The sequence below is a fragment of the Cherax quadricarinatus genome, chromosome 26 (assembly GCF_038502225.1).
Source record: "Cherax quadricarinatus isolate ZL_2023a chromosome 26, ASM3850222v1, whole genome shotgun sequence".
In the NCBI taxonomy this organism is placed as follows: Eukaryota; Metazoa; Arthropoda; class Malacostraca; order Decapoda; family Parastacidae; genus Cherax; species Cherax quadricarinatus.
Genome location: NC_091317.1, coordinates 33,790,477 through 33,809,179, shown reverse-complemented (window position 1 = coordinate 33,809,179; position 18,703 = coordinate 33,790,477). Strand labels below are relative to the sequence as shown.

Sequence of the window (18,703 nt, the reverse complement as noted above, 5' to 3'; positions counted from 1 at the left end):
TCACCCTGCCTCGGTGGGAGACAGCTGATGTGTTAAAAATTATGATTATTATTATTATTTTTTAACACCGTCTGTTTCCCACTGAGGTAGGGTGGCCCCAGAAAGAAGAAACATTATCACCATCACTCACAACATCACTGTCTTATCAGAGGGGTGCTGATACTATAGTCCAAAACTGCAAACATTCCCACCCTTCCTTCAGAGTGTAGGCACTGTGTTGTTATTATTATTGTTAATATTAATATACCAGCAATCAGGGTAAAGTGTTAAGTCTATAGGGATCATACAGTGATAGGGAATGGATGGCAATCAGGTTTGCTTCAAGGAAAGGGAGGGTAAGTCCCCTTCTGTAGATCAAGAGCCCCTCACTGGTATTGTAGCATCTTCTTTGAGGGGACTAATATTGTAGTGAGCCTTTCTACTCTGTAATCATTCACTTTTTCTCTGCAGATTTCTACTCTAACAGGACGTATCAAACAGTTTGAATACCAGAGCAAGTGTGAACAAGATTCTTCTCGCCTTAAGGAGCAGTCTCTTGAAGATTCTCAGCAGAGGTGTGCACAGCTTGAAGAACATTGCAACACTCTTCGTGAGCATGATCAACAGCAAGAGCAGCTGGTCAACTCTCTCATGCTACAGCTTCAGACTAAGGAGTGTCTTAACCAAAATCTTCAAGGAATGCTGGAGGAACTTACATCTCAAACAAAGTACGTATCAGGTAGTAATGAACTACAGTGGCAGGATCACTTAACATTTGATTCTTTCTTCCTCCCAAGGAAAACAATTAAAATTATGCAATGTCAATTTTTAATTTTGCAACAAAACTAGCATAGCAACTTATCCTGAATTGTGATGCCAACACACTTCTAACAAGACAGTGATTGAATGTATGACAGCGCATGTATTTTCCCTCTTTCTCTTTTTTGTGGGGGGGGGGGGAACTGATGTGTTGGTAGTTGGGTTTCTGAAATACGATGTATACCATAGAACAGACTAGGTGTAAAAGGTAGGTGGTGTGATGAGGTGTCTGTAGAATGAAAAAAATGTTTAACTATGGAAATCAAAAGGAGAATGCACCAGAGTATAGTGGTACCAACTCTTTTGTATGAGTGTGAATATTATGCAGAGACTTTGCATTGCAAATCTTAAAAGAGTGTATGAGGTTACAAAATGTATAATTCAGAAGGCTGAAGAGAGGTTGTTAATGTGGTTTAGCCATTTATGAAGGCTAGAGTAGAATAGGATGATCAAAAGGGTGTATAATCCAGGAAGAAGAGGAGGGGTAGAGGTCATCTTAGAAAGGGTTAAAGGGCAAAGGTGAAGGAGGGTTTTTAAGTGGTAGAGGTCTGAACATCCATCAGGCATGTGTGAACATGTTGGAGTGGAGTTAGTGCAGACAAGTGGCTTTTAGGGTTTGATGTACTGTTGGTGTGTGAACAATGTAACATTCATGAAGGGATTCAGAGAAACATGTTAGCCAGACTTAAACCCTGAAGTTGGAAAGTACATTGTCTGCATTCTGATAGAGAGACATGGATTTTTCTGTTCAGAGGGTCATTAGAATTGTGATGTACATGCCCTTCTGGAAAGACAGCCATTGAATGATGGTGATTTTTTTTTTTTTTTTTTTGCCACTCTACCTTGGTAGGAGACAGTCAGTGTGATAAGAAATAATGTATTCTTAACTTATTCCTTCCTGTTAATTTTCTTGATCACTAACTTACATTCATTCTGTCCGCACTTGCTTCTTCACTCGCCTTTAATTTAATTTTCTGTCTAATATTTTCCAGTTGTTACTGTGCATATCCTCCCTCTTTTCTTCTGAATGATTTTCAAATACTAATTCTCCTCTTAAGAAGCTGCATGTCTCTTCACAACTTCCAGTTCTGCTCTTACTCTGAGATAGAACTTCCACGCTACCCTGAGGAGGCCATGATGAGAGAATTACAACCCCTCACTAACACTTGCACAAAGGACAAATTTTAGAAACGTCTTATCAGGACCACTGACCTCACCACCTCCACAGACCTCACCACCTCCACTGACCTCACCACCTCCACTGACCTCACCACCTCCACTGACCTCACCACCTCCACTGACCTCACCACCTCCACTGACCTCACCACCTCCACTGACTTCACCACCTCCACTGACTTCACCACCTCCACTGACTTCATCACCTCCACTGATTTCACCACCTTCACTTATTTCACCACTTCCACTGATTTCACCACCTCCACTGACTTCACACCACCTCAATTGACTTTGCTCAGGGTACAAGATACATGATTCTTAATGGTTCATAATTTATTCTAATCAGAAAAAATCATAACACAAATAGATTCAAGCACAATTTTGTACTCAATAATAACTTACAGTATCTTTTTACATATTTTTCAGGTATGTTTCCATGAAAAGCTGTCAAACAGAAGATATTTATTTGTCTGCTGAGCCACATATCACAACTAGTGTTCAGACTAACATGATACTTGGTGACACTAAGCAATCTGTCACCCAAACAGATCCATCATTAACTTCAGCAGATGTAATGGTTCAGACTGAAAATAATACTGAAAATTCAGCAGCTGAGCTACAAGAGTCAGGCTCTTCACTTTCACGTGAATGTGCATCAGCGAGTAAGATCAAGACAGTCACAACATCAGCACAGACTCAACAAAGTCTGAATTCAGTAAGCAATATATTGTGCACCACAAATTCAGTGAGTGCACAAGTGCAGTGTATTCCTGAAACACTAATAAAGTCATCCCAGACACAGATGGACACACAAACTCAATATACACAAACTGAAACAGCAGACCTGCATGTTTGTTCTGAAAAAAAAATTATTGATTCATCAAGTCAGACATCAACATTGATAAGACAGACTGCAGTTCAGACAGATACAGTGGATTCTCACTGTGATTCAGAATCTTTTCCCCAAATTCAAGATGTCCAAGTTCAGTTGATTGCATCTGCAGTTCAACCCATGTTGCAAAACTTTTCACATGATATTGAATCTCTTGTTATGGAGAAAAATGAACTTAGTCAGACATCAGTACTTGAGATGATAAGAACAATAATTATTAGTCAAATTGATAAGCTTCAAAGTAGCATTAATAGCTCCCTACAGCAGACATCATCAGTACACAATGAGGGAATCCAACACCAGTTGAGTGAGGAGATTTCACATTTAAAACCTATGCTGCAGAATCAGTTAGACACTATAACTAAAATATATGATGATGTTGCAGAAATAAAGTCTAATTATCTGAAGGACGTTATTACTGAGGTAAATTCAGATATTGAGTCAAGACTGAAGGCTCTTATGAACACCATTGAAGGCCTTCAGCAGAGTCAGGGATCTAGTGGACAAGTGATGCTAGAAATAGCCTCTACTTTAAAAGAATTCAAGCAGAATAATGAACAAATTTTGAAATGCATATCAAACTGTTTCCAAGAAAATAGAGACTTTAGTTCACATGAGTATAATGAAATAAAACATCATTTTGAAACTCAGATCAATGAAGTTAAAAAAGCACTGGAATTATCAAAGCAGTCAGATGATAGTGGAGTTTCTGAAAGTTTGACAAGAGGAATTTTAGAGAAGCTAGAAACACTTTATAATTCATTTACACAGTCAGTTGAGAAAAGTTGCACAGTTGAAAATATATATGGGGTACAAGATGGAATAAAAAAAATGTCAGAAAATATACAAAAGAAATTATTCGAACTTGAACAAGGTCTCCAAACGGTAAACAGTGATACCAGACTAGATCAGAGTGTACTAGATGAACTTATGAACAGCATTAAAGACAGTAATAATCAGCTGGCGGGACTTCTTATGTCCAAAACCTCGGAAGCTAATTCCAACATTAGTGAAGCTTTAGAAGAAAACTTCCATATAATTCAAGATCATTTACAAAGACTTCAGCAAACCTTACTGAAGAGAATAAATGAAGTCTCTGAGCATGTAAATGTATCTGAGGATCAGAAGGTGGTATGGTTGTCCAAGCAAGTAATGGAGATGGCCAGCCAAGTGTCAGGTATGAAGTCTGGTCTCTTAAGGGTACAGTCATCTCTTGAAGCATCACAGAGCTTGCCATCATCTGCTGGCATCCTTGATGAGGCCCTTGTTTCCTCATTGAAAGCAAGCAATGACCAGGTTGTATCAACCATAAATTTTCAGAATCAAGGTATAATTCAACAACTTGAAGCTTTGCAAAAAGAAATTCATAGCACTGTTGTACAAGGACAAATATCTAAGGTCAAAGAAGAAGTAAATTTGTTAAAAGAAGCTTTAAATAATAAAGAAAACGAGTTGGAGAAGCTGGCAATTATCAAAGAAAATCTACAAGAGAAACTACAGCAACAGGTGAGTAAAAGTAATTGGGTAAACTAATATTTCATGAATTACTTATTATTTGTAAGACACATGATATATTTGAATTGACTCATGAAATCATAATGACACATTTGCAAACAAATCACGGTATGGGTGGGAATTGAGCTCGCAGCTAGTGAGTCGTAAAACTCCAACCCGACATGTTAGTCACTGGGCCAACTGGCTACAATAAGATTCATCCAACTAGGTATATTTATACACCATAGGAAGGTTGACAAGAGATTCATCTGTAAAAACTTGCATTTGTGGTCACAGTGGTGCGTATGCTAACCTTCCTATGGTGTATAAATATACCTAGTTGGATGAATCTTATTGTAGCCAGCTGACCCAGTGGCTAATGCACTGGTCTGGAGTTTTACAACTCACTAGCCGCTAGTTCAATCCCCGCCCGTTCCGTGGTTTGATATATTGGAAGTCTGTACCTGCTGACATTTTGTTTTAAGTCTTCCTTTTTGAATTCTCATACCTGCTTTTTCCCACTTAGCGCAAAGTAAAGTTATCTTTGTACCATGATCTTACTGGAGAGAGGTGTGGGATTAAAAGATGAAAAATGGGAGTTAGCACAGATGCTCTTTGCTGACAGCAGTTTGTTTGGTAGTTTCTGAAGAGAAGTTGCGAAGGTTGGTGGATGAATTTGAAAGGATATGTAAGAAAAGGAAATTGAAAGTGAACTTAGATAAGAGCAATGTGATGAGAGCAACAAAAAATATAGGCAATGAAAGTGTGGATATCAAATTGAAGAGAGTGAATATGGAGGAAGCAAATGTATTCGAATAGATATTTGGGAGTGGACATGTCGGCAGATAGGACTGTGAAAGGTGATGTGAGTCATAGAATAGACAAGGGAGAGGGGGAGGGGGGGAAGGCAGGTAATGTGCTGAGGCATCTGTGGAAAGATGTTAGTTCATATGTGGAGGCAAAAAAGGGAAAACATACCAGAGTGGGAGGTAGGAAGGGCAATCCCTGCAGTCTGAAGGAGTGGGAGTATTGCATTTGGAGTGTAATCTTATTGTGATATCAGCACACTCCTGGAAAAATGTTGATTAAATGATTGACGGTGAATGTGTTTTCTTCTTTGGGTCACCTTGCCTTGGCAGGAGATGAGTTCCCCATCCCACCCCAACCCACATATATGGTGGACATTCATTACTCCCACAGACTACTTTCCTGAAAACTGCACTGCCCATGATTTCTGCAATTTGTAGAGAGAAAAACATATGGAAAATAGTGCTTCAGTCCTCAGAACTCCAGAAAACCCAATCAGATTTTTTACTATCATAATTCTTCAAAAAATAATATGTTTTATACCTGTATTTGTCAGTGACAATTCTCTGTGAAACAGCTAAACTTTTGTGAGGTTCAGACAGTTAAAATAAAGACTTCATGAAGCCAAAAATTGGATACATTAATACTGTAGAGTATTTGTTACTTAGCTTCCAGTCAGGTTGGGGATGTTTAACATCCTGAAGTGGGTGGAGAGGATGGTTGTGGTCCTTCTGGGCTGAGGTTAATGGTTGGGGGTTGGTGACATGATGTTGAAGGTTGGGATCTTGTGATGTTGATGCAGCTTCATCAATGGATTATTGCAGTGAAGTCCTTAAGTACTCTGTAATATGCTGCTGGTTTGTTTTACACTGCAATTCTTTATATAGAAGACAATAAATTCCCAACTGCCTGCTCCAGACCATACTTTTGCAGCAGTGCTTTGAAAGGTAAATCATGGTTCATTTCAATAAACAAGTCTGCAACTTTTCCAACAGTATGCAGCAACTTGCATATCTCTTCCAGTGTCAACATTGGTCATTCAGGGCCAAGTTGTTCATCTTCATTGTCCTCTGTACTTTATAGCTGGGAATTTAATTTCTGGAGTATTTCTGCTCCAGTGCACCATAATGAAAATGACACATTGTATCAGAAATATAAAACTAAATATAAATTGCAGACTATTGAAAAGGTATTCATACATGCTTGATCACTAGCACACTCAGCTCACACACTGAGGTCTGGAGATCGAATCTCCTCCGGTATGGCTGGAAAATATTAGGGATGTGCTTCCATAAGACACCTTCTGTCCATGTTCACCCATCAGTCTAAAATGGGTACCTGGGTGTTAGTCGACTGTTGTGGGTCGCATCTCGGGACAAAACTGACCTAATTTGCCCAAAATGCTCAGCATAACAAGCAGCTTTCCACATAGTAGTACATGTATGTCATTGATGTTAGCTAGACCTGTATACCTTGTGCATGTACTTGTAGTAAATAAAGATATTATTATTATTATAGTATATACATATATACATATACATTATAGGTAGTAGGTTGGTAGACAGCAACCACCCAGGGAGGTACTACCATCCTGCCAAGTGAGTGTTAAATGAGAGCCTGTAATTGTTTTACATGATGGTGGGATTGCTGGTGTCTTTTGTCTGTCTCATAAATATGCAAGATTACAGGTATGTCTTGCTACTTCTATTGACACTTATGTCACACTACACATGCATGTATAAGCATATATATATATACACCCCTCTGGGTTTTCTTCTATTTTCTTTCTAGTTCTTATTCTTGTTTATTTCCTCTTATCTCCATGGGGAAATGGAACAGAATTCTTCCTCCGTAAGCCATGCATGTTGTAAGAGGCGACTAAAATGCCAGGAGCAAGGGCCCAGTAACCCTTTCTCCTGTATAAATTACTAAATTTAAAAAGAGACACTGTCATTTTTCTTTTTGGGCAACCCTGCCTTGGTGGGATACAGCTGGTTTATTGAAAAAAAAAAAAAAAAAAAAAAAAAAAAAAAATAAATATATATATATATATATATATATATATATATATATATATATATATATATATATATATATATATATATATATATATATATATTTTCAACAAGTTGGTCGTCTCCCACCGAGGCAGGGTGACCCAAAAAAGAAAGAAAATCCCCAAAAAGAAAATACTTTCATCATCATTCAACACTTTCACCACACTCACACATTATCACTGCTTTTGCAGAGGTGCTCAGAATACAACAGTTTAGAAGCATATACGTATAAAGATACACAACATATCCCTCCAAACTGCCAATATCATATATATATATATATATATATATATATATATATATATATATATATATATATATATATATATATATATATATATATATACATATATATATATAGTATATATATATATATATATATATATATATATATATATATATATATATATATATATATATATATATGTATATACATGTATATATATAATGTATATATATATATATATATATATATATATATATATATATATATATATATATATATATATATATATATATATTTTTTTTTTTTTTTTTTTTTTCAACAAACCGGCCGTATCCCACCAAGGCAGGGTGGCCCAAAAAGAAAAACGAAAGTTTCTCTTTTTAAATTTAGTAATTTATACGGGAGAAGGGGTTACTAGCCCCTTGCTCCTGGCATTTTAGTCGCCTCTTACAACACACATGGCTTACGGAGGAAGAATTCTGTTCCACTTCCCCATGGAGATAAGAGGAAATAAACAACAACAAGAACTAGAAAGAAAATAGAAGAAAACCCAGAGGGATGTGTATATATACATATATGTGCTTGTACATGCATGTGTAGTGTGACCTAAGTGTAAGTAGAAGTAGCAAGACGTACCTGAAATCTTGCATGTTTATGAGACAGAAAAAAAGGATACCAGCAATCCTACCATCATGTAAAACAATTACAGGCTTTCGTTTCACACTCACTTGGCAGGACGGTAGTACCTCCCTGGGCGGTTGCTGTCTACCAACCTACTACCTATATATATATATATATATATATATATATATATATATATATATATATATATATATATATATATATATATATATATATATATATATATATACATATATATATATATATATAATTAATATATACTTTATATATATATATATAATTAATATATACTTTATATATATATATATATATATAAAGTATATATTAATTATAAAGTTTTACCAATGTTAATGATATTGAGCGAATGCATGTATAGTTTTTACATAGTATATATTTATGATGGGCTGGGATAGGTTAAGGAGATAAGGTGTTTTTTAACTGTAGTTTTAAAAATGCTAGCTGAACCAGTGGTTCTAGAAATTTCTGGCAGAGAATTCCAGATTTTGGGCCCTTTTATGTTCATTAAGTTTTTGTAAAGATTTAGCCTGACATGGGGAATGTCATAGAGGTTTTTGTGCCTAGTGTTGTGTCAAGAAAGCACTTCAGGTTGGGATTTATATTAGAATTGATTGTTCTGTAAATGTAGGTTGCACAGTAGTATGAGTGAATGTTTTGTATGGTGAGTAGGTTTAGATGTTTGAAGAGGGGGGGTGTTGTCTAGCAGTGGATTGTGTGATCATTCGCACTGCGGCTTTTTGTTGGGTTATTATTGGTTTTAGGTGATCTGTTGTTGTGGAACCCCAAGCACAAATAGCATAGGTAAGGTAGGGGTAGATAAGTGAATAGTATAGTGTAAGTATTGCTGTTTGTGGTACATGGTAATGTATCTTTGAGAGGATGCCAACTGTTTTAGAGACTTTTTTTGTTATGTGTTGGATATGGATGTTGAATTTGAGGTTGCTTTCAAGGTGCAGGCCCAGGAATTTTCCCTCATTATGTTTAGGAATAAGGGTGTTGTTAAGTATAATGTGTAGTTGGACCTCACTTGCTCTACTTCCAAACATAATGTAAAAGGTTTTGTCTATATTAAGTGTAAGTTTATTGACAGCCATCCAGGTTGCTATATTTGTGAGTTCTTCATTAACAAGTGTTGAGTGAGGCTAGATTTGGGTGTGAGATGACAAAAGTTGTGTCGTCAGCAAAGAGAATAGGCGTTAGTTGTTGTGATACACTTGAAAGATCATCGATGTAAAAAAGGAAAAGGAGGGGGTCAAGAATGCTTCCTTGTGGTACACCAGTGTTCAGGGGTCTTGTTGAGTAGGTTGCATCTTTGACAGACACATATTGCTTTCCGTTAATAGGGTAGGACTTGATAAATGCAAGTGCATGGCCTCTTATACTGTAATGATCAAGCTTGAGGAGAAGGATGCTGTGATCTGTTATATCAAAAGCTTTCTTGTGGTCAATAAAGAGTCCAAGTGGGTATTTGTTTTTTCCAGTGCTGTGTAATTGGGTCTGGCATTTTTATTATTGCATCATTTGTGCTTTTGTGTCTCCTGAAAGCAAACTGGCAGGGGTTAAGGATGGTTTGTGATGTTATGAAGGAGTATAACCTTTTGTGTATGGGTTTCTCAAAGATTTTGGAAAGTAAGGGCAAGTTTAATATTGGCCTATAATTGTTTACATCTGTTGGGTCACCACCTTTGTTTGTTGGTGTAATCCTTGCTATTTTGAGTGATGCTGGGAAAGTGTTTGTTTATAGTGACTTGTAGAGGAGTATTGCAATGGTGGATGAAAGAATTTGAGCTGCTCTTTTGTACAGTAGTGGTGGTACTTGGGTTACATTTCCTGATTTGTTTTTTAAAGAGTTAGTAATGTTGGTAACCTCAGTGGGATCTGTTGGTGTAAGATAGAGAGTTGTTGGTAAGTTTCCATCTAGATAATCATTAGCTCGGGCATTGGTAATTGGAATTGTACTTACGAGATTTGATCCTTTGGTTGAGAAGTCATTCAGCTTGTTAGCTATATCAACTTGTGTGTGTTGGGTTTATTTTTCTTGTCAAGTGTGCTGAATGATTCACAAGGTCATAGCATTGTTTAAAGTTCAAAACATTCCGCCTCCTTGAAGGGAAGACAGGCCAAAAACTTTGTTCTTTAATTTTATGAATTCGCAAAAGCTTACAGAAAAAAAGCTATTGTAAACTCCCAAAATTCATCCAAAATACAGAAAGTTATGCTTCTGACATCACTGTTTGAAGTCTCTTTTAGAAAATTAATTATGCGCTAACAGTGTTAGTTATAATGTAACTTTTAAATACAGTACAACAATTTACTGTACCATGTTAATGTAATATATTCCTGACTTAGTCCAATATAAGGTGTCATCCTGTTATTCAAACCATTGTCAGTGATAATATATACTTTCCCTTTTTATAAAAACTCTCATGTTTTTCATCTGTATTTGTCATAAGACTTTCTTAGATCATATGAGAATAAAATATAACTTTCACCATGTCCAGAGCCCTGCTGATACTATAATAAAATTTGTTAGGTTTACCATTCTTTACTGCACCTAGTCATGAATATATCTTAATTTTGATCATATCTTTTCCAGAATATAAAACTGGAATCTCTAAAATGCAAGGAAGACGAGCAAATTTTGAAGATTGAGTCTTTGAATGAAAAGTTGCACTACTTTGAAGAAATTCTTAAGGAAAAGGATGAGAAGATTCAGCAAGCAGCAGCTAAAAATGCAAATCAAAATGAAGATACTACTAAGATCCGCCAAGAAAACTTCCGCCTGTCTTCAGAAAATACCAAACTGTCTTCCTTGTTAGAGGCAGAGCAGAGACATCACCAGTGGTGTGAAGGTGAGTTACAAAGCCTCAAGAATGCTAAAGAAATAGCAGAGGCTAAAACGCAGGAAATGCTGGCACATCTACAGCAAGCATCTTTGCAGCGTACACCTCCAACTGGTAGAGATGATGACGATGACGATAGTGTAAGATACAGGAAGCAAGAGATGAAAAAGCTTGAATTAGAAAAGCAAGAAGCAGAAAACTGCTACAGTGAGCAATATAATCTAGCACACAGACTAGAGTTACAACTAAAGGAGGAGGAAATAGCATTAAGACTGGAGAAAATTAAAAATGAAGAATTGGAGAAACATTTGAAAAAGACTAAAGACTCCTTAAATGCACTTCAGCAGGATCTGTCTGAGGCTAGGCAAAATCAGGAGACTATTCAAGAATTAGAGAATCATATAAAAGAATCAGAAATAGAGATAAAATCAAGAGATGTAGCTGTGGAAACACTAAAAAAGAAATTGGAGGCTGCAAATAAAGAAAAACTTGATTTAAAACAAGATATTATGCTGCTTAAGAGTGAAAAACTAACATATGAACTAGTCAGACAAGAAAAGGAACTGGCAGAACAAATGCAGAAGAAAACTGAAGAGCAGTTGCATCAGTTACAAAGAAAAATTCCACTGGAATATGTATCAAAGGCAAGTCTTCAGATTTACCAGAAGGAAATTGAGAGTAAATACCAATTAGAATTAAGTGCTAAGCTTGCAGAACTCAATCAGTTAATTGAAGAACAAAACAAACAACAGGAATCTCAAGCTAAGACTAGAAGATCATGTGAGCAGGGGCTTCAGAGTGAGCTCAGTAAAAAGTCTGAAGAAATCATTCGTCTCCGTGCTAAATTGAGCACACTTGATGAAAAAGAAGACACGTGGAAAATCAGACATGATAGACTTATGGCACTTTTTCAGCACCAGGCAGAAACTAACCATAACCATGTACACAGACTACCCCAAACTCAAAAGCTTCATGAAGATTCACTATCTGTTAGTTTACAGGAAATAGACAATCACCTCAAAACACCATTTGCCACATCAACATTTCTTGGGCAGCTGACTCCACCATCCTCTCTGCAGCTTCCAAAAGCCCCAAGCAATATTGACAGTTATCACTACACTCATTCAGATTCTTTGGAGTGTGCCCTTCACAAGTACTTGAGCACTGTTGATAAACCAAGGTCTCTCCTTGCTGATGATAAGCCCCAAGCCAGAATATCACCTATGCAGCCATCTGTGCACAGCTTGAAGCATGATAGATTACCAAGCCTTGATCAGTCCTGTGAAAGTTACGTCGATTTACTTAAAAAAAAATACGGTTTTTGAAGAGATTTTGGTAGTGCACTGATAGCGATATATACATTCCTAAATTTTGTATATTATTAAGCAGTGGATCCCCTTAAAGGGGAATCCCCTGTCACATTGAAGGGGCTTGTGATGTGATGAATTACATCTCATCCCTTCCTTAGATCAAATCTAAATACAGTAGTACCCTGCAACTCTCCCTCTCCATTTGACCTCATTAGAGATTTTTTCCCTTTTGTGAAATTTAACTTCTAGATGGAATGATAGAATTCTCTATTTTTAATATGTTATGTCCCCTTTATTTATTCCTGTCTGTCTGTATGGCCCTTATAGGTTTAGTGCTTAGTTTTGATTGTAATAATAATATTTATTCCTGTCTTCCATTTTTTTCACCTCAGTCATATCCCCCCTAATTTTATGCCTTTCAGAGAGTGCAAATTCAGTGCCTTCAGTCTATCCTCATAGGAAAGATTTCTGATACATGGGATCAACTTTGTCAGGTATATCTTGCTATGTCTACTTTCACTTAGTTCATACTACACATGCATTGTACATGTAAGTGTATACACACCCATCTGAGTTATTTCTTTTGTCTTAATAGTTCTTGTACTTGTGTTATTTCCTTTCATCTCCATGGGGAAGTGGAGAAGAATTATTCCTCTGTAAGCCATGCATGTTGTAAAAGGCAACTGCAATGCAGGGAGCAAGGCACTAGTAACCCCCTTATCCTATATTAATTAAAAATAAAAACATTTTAAAGTTGGGCCAGTCATGCCATCAGTAAAATGGACCAAGTCTATTTCATCATGAGTTTGCCCTGTCTTGGCTTCATCCATAACCCAAAGGGCTTAGTGTATAACTTGATTACGTATACAGTGGACCCTCACCTAACGATATTAATTGGTACCCGAGAACGAATATCGTTAGGCGAGTTTTTTAGCGTTAGCCGAGGCAAAAGTTAGCATTAAAATGTATCGTTAAGGCGAATTTAACGTTATGCGATGCGTTCGTTAGGCGAGGGTCCACTGTATTATCATCATCCATAACCTGTCTATTTTCATTTTTCGTGGGCAGCCGGACCAGTAACTCAGCCTGCTTCAGTTTGTTATTGTCTGTGTATGTGCTCATATACTGTACTATTATTATTTGATCTCCAGTTTTCCTTGGATTTAGTGTTTATTGTTACTTCATTAAAGTATCCTGTTTAGTGTTACAGCAATGACCTCTAAAGCAAGTAATGGTGCCAAGAAGAATTATGTGATCTTGAGTATTAGGTAGATATACAGTGTCTGGTATTCATAGAGGCAAAGACAAACTTACAATATATGCTATGAAGTATAGTGTAAAGGCTAGCCACTTCTGCAGTTCATAAGGAAGCATATAAGTGGACCTAGATACAAAGGTTGAAGAAGCAATGTACAAATGGTATACTCAACAATGTTGCTGGTGTCAACATTAAGTGTTGAGCTTCTCTCTGCTGTTAAGAAGCTAGCAAGTCATATGGGCATAAAATTTAGGGCAAATGATAGTTGGCTTTTGTGCTTCTGTAATCACTGTGCCTTGATTAACAAAAATAAAAAATAAAAAAATGGCGCAGCTGATAGTGCATCCACGGATGAAAGTGAGCCATACTTGGAGTATACCTGGAGGGAGTTTCAGGGTTAACACCCCTGTGGCCCGGTTCACGACCAAACCTTGTGGTGGCTTAGAGCCTCATCAACCAGGCTGTTACTGCTGGCTGCATGTAAACTGATGTACGTGCCACAGCCCAGCTGGTCAGGTACTGACTTTAGGAGCCTGTCCAGTGCCTTCTTGAAGACAGCCAGGGGTCTATTGATAATCCCCCTTATGTATACTGGGAGGCAGGTGAACAGTCTTGGGCCCCTGACACAATAAGTGTCAGGGGCCCAAGACTGTTCAACTGCCTCCCAGTATACATAAGGGGGATTACACTATCTGTTGATAGTGTACTTATGGCAGGGGTGCCATGAATATACTAAGAGGGCCTCTGACACAATAAATGTCAGGGGCCCAAGACTGTTCAACTGCCTCCCAGTATACATAAGGGGGATTACATTATCTGTTGATAGTGTACTCACGGCAGGGGTGCCATGAGTATACTAAGAGGGCCCCTGACAATAAATGTCAGGGGCCCAAGACTGTTCAACTGCCTCCCAGTATACATAAGGGGGATTATCAATAGACCCCTGGCTGTCTTCAAGAAGGCACTGGACAGGCTCCTAAAGTCAGTACCTGACCAGCTGGGCTGTGGCACGTACATCAGTTTACATGCAGCCAGCAGTAACAGCCTGGTTGATGAGGCTCTAAGCCACCACAAGGTTTGGTTGTGGACCGGGCCATAGGGGTGTTAACCCTGAAACTCCCTCCAGGCATAATCTAAATGGCTCACTTTCATCCGTGGATGCACTATCAGCTGCACTATCTGTTGCATCTACTGTCAAGTCTTTTGCTTCACTTCATAGGAAACCAAGCACAAGAAGACCTTTGTCCTTCCAGGAGTGGGGAAATGCACAGTGTTATTCCTTTAGAGTTGCACTCTCTACAGCCTTGGCAGGTTCAGACCAAGTGATTTTGTGGGCTGAATGTCCCCTACTTCTACTCTAAGGTCTGCTGTTCTTTTGCCAGAAGCAATGCACATTGTGACTTGTTTCCTGGGGTCTCCTTGCCCAATCTTTTGGGCACCCCTCAGTTAGAGCCTATCCTTTTTCCCATCTTTTACTGCAGGTCTGCTGTGATTGCTTGTACTCACCTATTTGTGGTTGCAGGGGTTAAGTCATAGCTCCTGGCCTCACCTCTTCACTGATTGCTACTGGGTCCTCTCTCTCCCTGTTCCATGATCTTTATCAAACCTCGTCTTAAAACTATGTATGGTTCCTGCCTCCACTACGTCACTTTCTAGGCTATTCCACTTCCTGACAACTCTGTGACTGAAGAAATACTTCCTAATGTCCCTTTGACTCGTAGGAGTCTTCAACTAACAATTGTGACCCCTTGTTTCTGTGTCCCATCTCTGGAACATCCTGTCTTTGTCCACTTTGTCAATTCCTCGCAGTATTTTATATATCATTATGTCACCCCTGACCCTCCTGTCTTCCAGTGTTGTCAGGCCGATTTCCCTTAGCCTTTCTTCGTAGGACAATCCCCTTAGCTCTGGGACTAGTCTCATTGCAAATGAGTGCTTCACTTTTTAAGAACCTCTTTCTGTCTGTTTCCTGGAAACAGATCCACATGGATAGTCATCTGGGCCAGGTGAGGTAGGGGATGCCCTCAAAGGTCATGTCCTCATATCCAGTGGTATCCCATCAGTTCGTAATGAGATATCCCTGCATAACCACTTGTTATACATTTTATTTTTCTTGCATCATGATTGATTGATCATTTGAATGACTGCTGTCTATAGCCCTGGATTTTCACTAGGCTCTCCAATATGGTTATTGCTTTCCCCAAAGATGTTTGAGCTGGTACAACTTATCTGGTCTTGTATGAATGGTTCAACCACCCTGAAGGATTAAATATCCCTTTAGCACTTCTGTTTTTCTTCGTTTATAGCTGTGACATCTTGTTCTTCCTCTTGTTACTATCATGGGGAAAGTGCTAAACCCTTAACCTTTTAATGTTCTGTCATGAAAACATTGATTTGAATGTGCTTCTAGCAAATTATAGATTGGCCCTTACTAAGACCTTCCTACTCCTGCGACTTTTACCATATCTTTGATAGTTTTTTACGAATTTTGCAGAGGGAACACAAACGGTCATTCTTCCTACTTATGAGCTATTGCAAATGATTTAGAAATGCATTCTAACAAATCTAAAACTACACTGCTACACATCTCGACTCGCTTCCCTTGGTAAGGAGTTAGGGCTTTGATTGGTTACTCAGTGATGTTGACTAGAGGCAATGCCAAAAACTTCATGGGCCCTGATTGTGGTCTAGAACCTTCCAAATTTGCCTTAGATTTGGGCCATGTACAGGGCTTGGAGCACCAAACAGGTTCAACCCAAAGAAAGGGAGGATGGGTTGAGCTCCTTGGATAAAAAAAACTCCACTGTCATTTGAGGGTTGTTGATGGTACTAAGAAATCTTCCATATAAATTTTTCCATATCCTTTAATAATCCTGTATTTGGTTAACATATCTACTCTTTTAATGTATTTATCAGAAGACAATATCTAGCACCTTCAGCCTTCATAATGGGTGACTTCGGTTGAGTGGACTTTTGTTGCCTTGGGGTTTAAACAACAAAATAGCATATGAAAAGATAATTAACTGTGTTTGCACATTGGAATGTAAATTTTAAATGCAGCATATAAATTTTAATTCTTTATTGTAGTACATTTTACTTTTTTATGCTATAGTGGAAAACTAAAAGAATGTTTAAGTTATATAAATATTTATATATTCTTTACATAAAATGTAACTTTTTTGTACACCTAAACTGGAGCATGACTAGTAATGAAAACAAACAGTGCAGTCTTGGAACCTGTTTGTTACCAGATTAGGATAGGACCCTTGTGAAAATACCATTAAAAAGAAGTGCATAGCAGATCTCTTTAGTATTATACTGTACACCTGGTGGGTTAAGTAGATTAACAATATACCTCATTATCATACACTAGTAAAGATCAGCTAGAGCACATGTGTGGCTACAGAAAGAATTAATCGTCTAGCAACATATATGAAAGGCTTTTAAGTTTGACAAATATTTTACAGATAAAGGTGTATTAATGTACCTTTCACTTTATTAGGAATTATGAATAGTAAGGGTGAACTCAACATGGCAAAACTAGTTTTCTTTGATCAACATAATACTCGAAACTCTAGACCAAAATGGACAGTCTAGTTCACCTATAATACTCATCAAAATTACATGTACAAGTACCATCTGACTTACGACCGAGCTTGGTTCTGAGTAAGTTGGATGAGCTAACAGAGTACTGCAGAGGTAGGAATGCCAAACTTGACAAAAGGTGGGGGTCACTCTTAGGCTGAGCCAATGAGCACTGCACATAGTATCCATCATGCTTCAAGTCTCTCCTTCCTAATTTTCTCCTCTTTCTTGAACACCTGAATTATTGTAACAGACGAGTCTGGTATACGTACAGTGGACTCTTGACCAATGATATTAATCTGTTCCAGAGAGCTTGTCCTTAGCCAAATTAATTTTCCCCATAAAAAATAATGGAAATCCAATTAATCCGTTCCAGACAGCCAAAAGTATTTGAAAAAAAGTAATTCTTTTTTTCATGAAAGATACATTTCCCTACAAAGAAAAACAATGAAACATGCACAATAGCTACATAAATAAATGCTAAAATGGCACTTAGCTTTAATGAAGAGTATTAATGAGTGATGAGACACTTTTTCTTGAACACACTGGGATTCTCAGAGTGATACACGAGTAAAGGCTTCGCTTTGCAATCCCTACTAGCATTACAATAAAACATGAGAGTTATCCTGTCTTTCATAGGCTTGTGTCCTGGGAATGCCTTTTCCTCCTGAGTTATGTAGGTCCTGTTTTGGATTTTCTTCCAGAACAGGCCTGTTTCATCACAACTGAACACTTGTTGGGGTTGGAATTTTTCAGCTTTCCTATGCCTTATCACACTGTGTATGCCACTACGATTCTTAAATCTCTCAAACCAACCTTTGCTGGCCTTAAATTAACCAATATGAGCACTAGTTCCAGGCATTTTTTCCTGTTCACCTGGGTGTTAGTCGACTGGTGTGGGTCGCATCCTGGGGGACAAGATTAAGGACCCCAATGGAAATAAGTTTGACAATCCTCGATGATGCACCGACTTTCTTGGGTTATCCTGGGTGGCTAACCCTCTGGGGTTAATTGTTTCTTGTTAAGCCACACCGACAACACACACTCCACATCTTCGAGTGAGTAGTACAGCTGACAGTGGTGCAGCAGCAGCTGACCGTGGTGCAGCAACAGCTGATGGTGGTACAGCAGCAGTTGATGGTGGTACAGCAGCAGCTGATGGTGGTGCAGCAACAGCAGCAGCTGATGGCGGTACAGCAGCAGCTGACAGTGGTGCAGCAGCTGACAGTGGTACAACAGCAGCTGACGGTGGTGCAGCAACAGCTGACCGTGATACGATAGTATTTCGATAGTATTTCTCACCCTTTTTACCACTAGAAGCTTTCTTTGGGCCCAGGGTGGCTTATTTAGTAGTTACAAGCACTAAAAACAATGGAATAATACAAAATATATCGCATGTATGCGTGAAACTGTCCGCTCTGGCTTGTAAACAATGGCACACTAGCTGAAGGCAGGGCAGCTGAGGCGCTTAGGCTGGAGGGCGGAAGGCGGACGCGTTTGGGACGAATGTCCTTACCCGAGTTTTCCACCGTTGGTCGAACCGATATTTTTACGCAGAAACGCATCGTTAGGCGATTTTATCGTTAGAGGATGCCAG

The 18,703-nt window shown here is 38.2% G+C and overlaps 1 protein-coding gene across 3 annotated transcripts in view; it reads left to right on the top strand.

Moving 5' to 3' along the window:
- LOC128691723 (uveal autoantigen with coiled-coil domains and ankyrin repeats) overlaps positions 1-12,633 on the top strand; it is a 60,557-nt gene extending 47,924 nt beyond the window's left edge. For all 3 annotated transcript variants that reach the window (XM_053780610.2, XM_053780608.2, XM_053780609.2), the window contains 3 exons: positions 451-707; positions 2,401-4,372; positions 10,707-12,633. In XM_053780610.2, the coding sequence (XP_053636585.1) occupies positions 451-707; positions 2,401-4,372; positions 10,707-12,278 (3,801 nt within the window). In that variant the 3' untranslated portion in view covers positions 12,279-12,633. The remainder of the gene's footprint in view (positions 1-450; positions 708-2,400; positions 4,373-10,706) is intronic.
- The last annotated feature ends 6,070 nt before the right edge of the window (positions 12,634-18,703 follow it).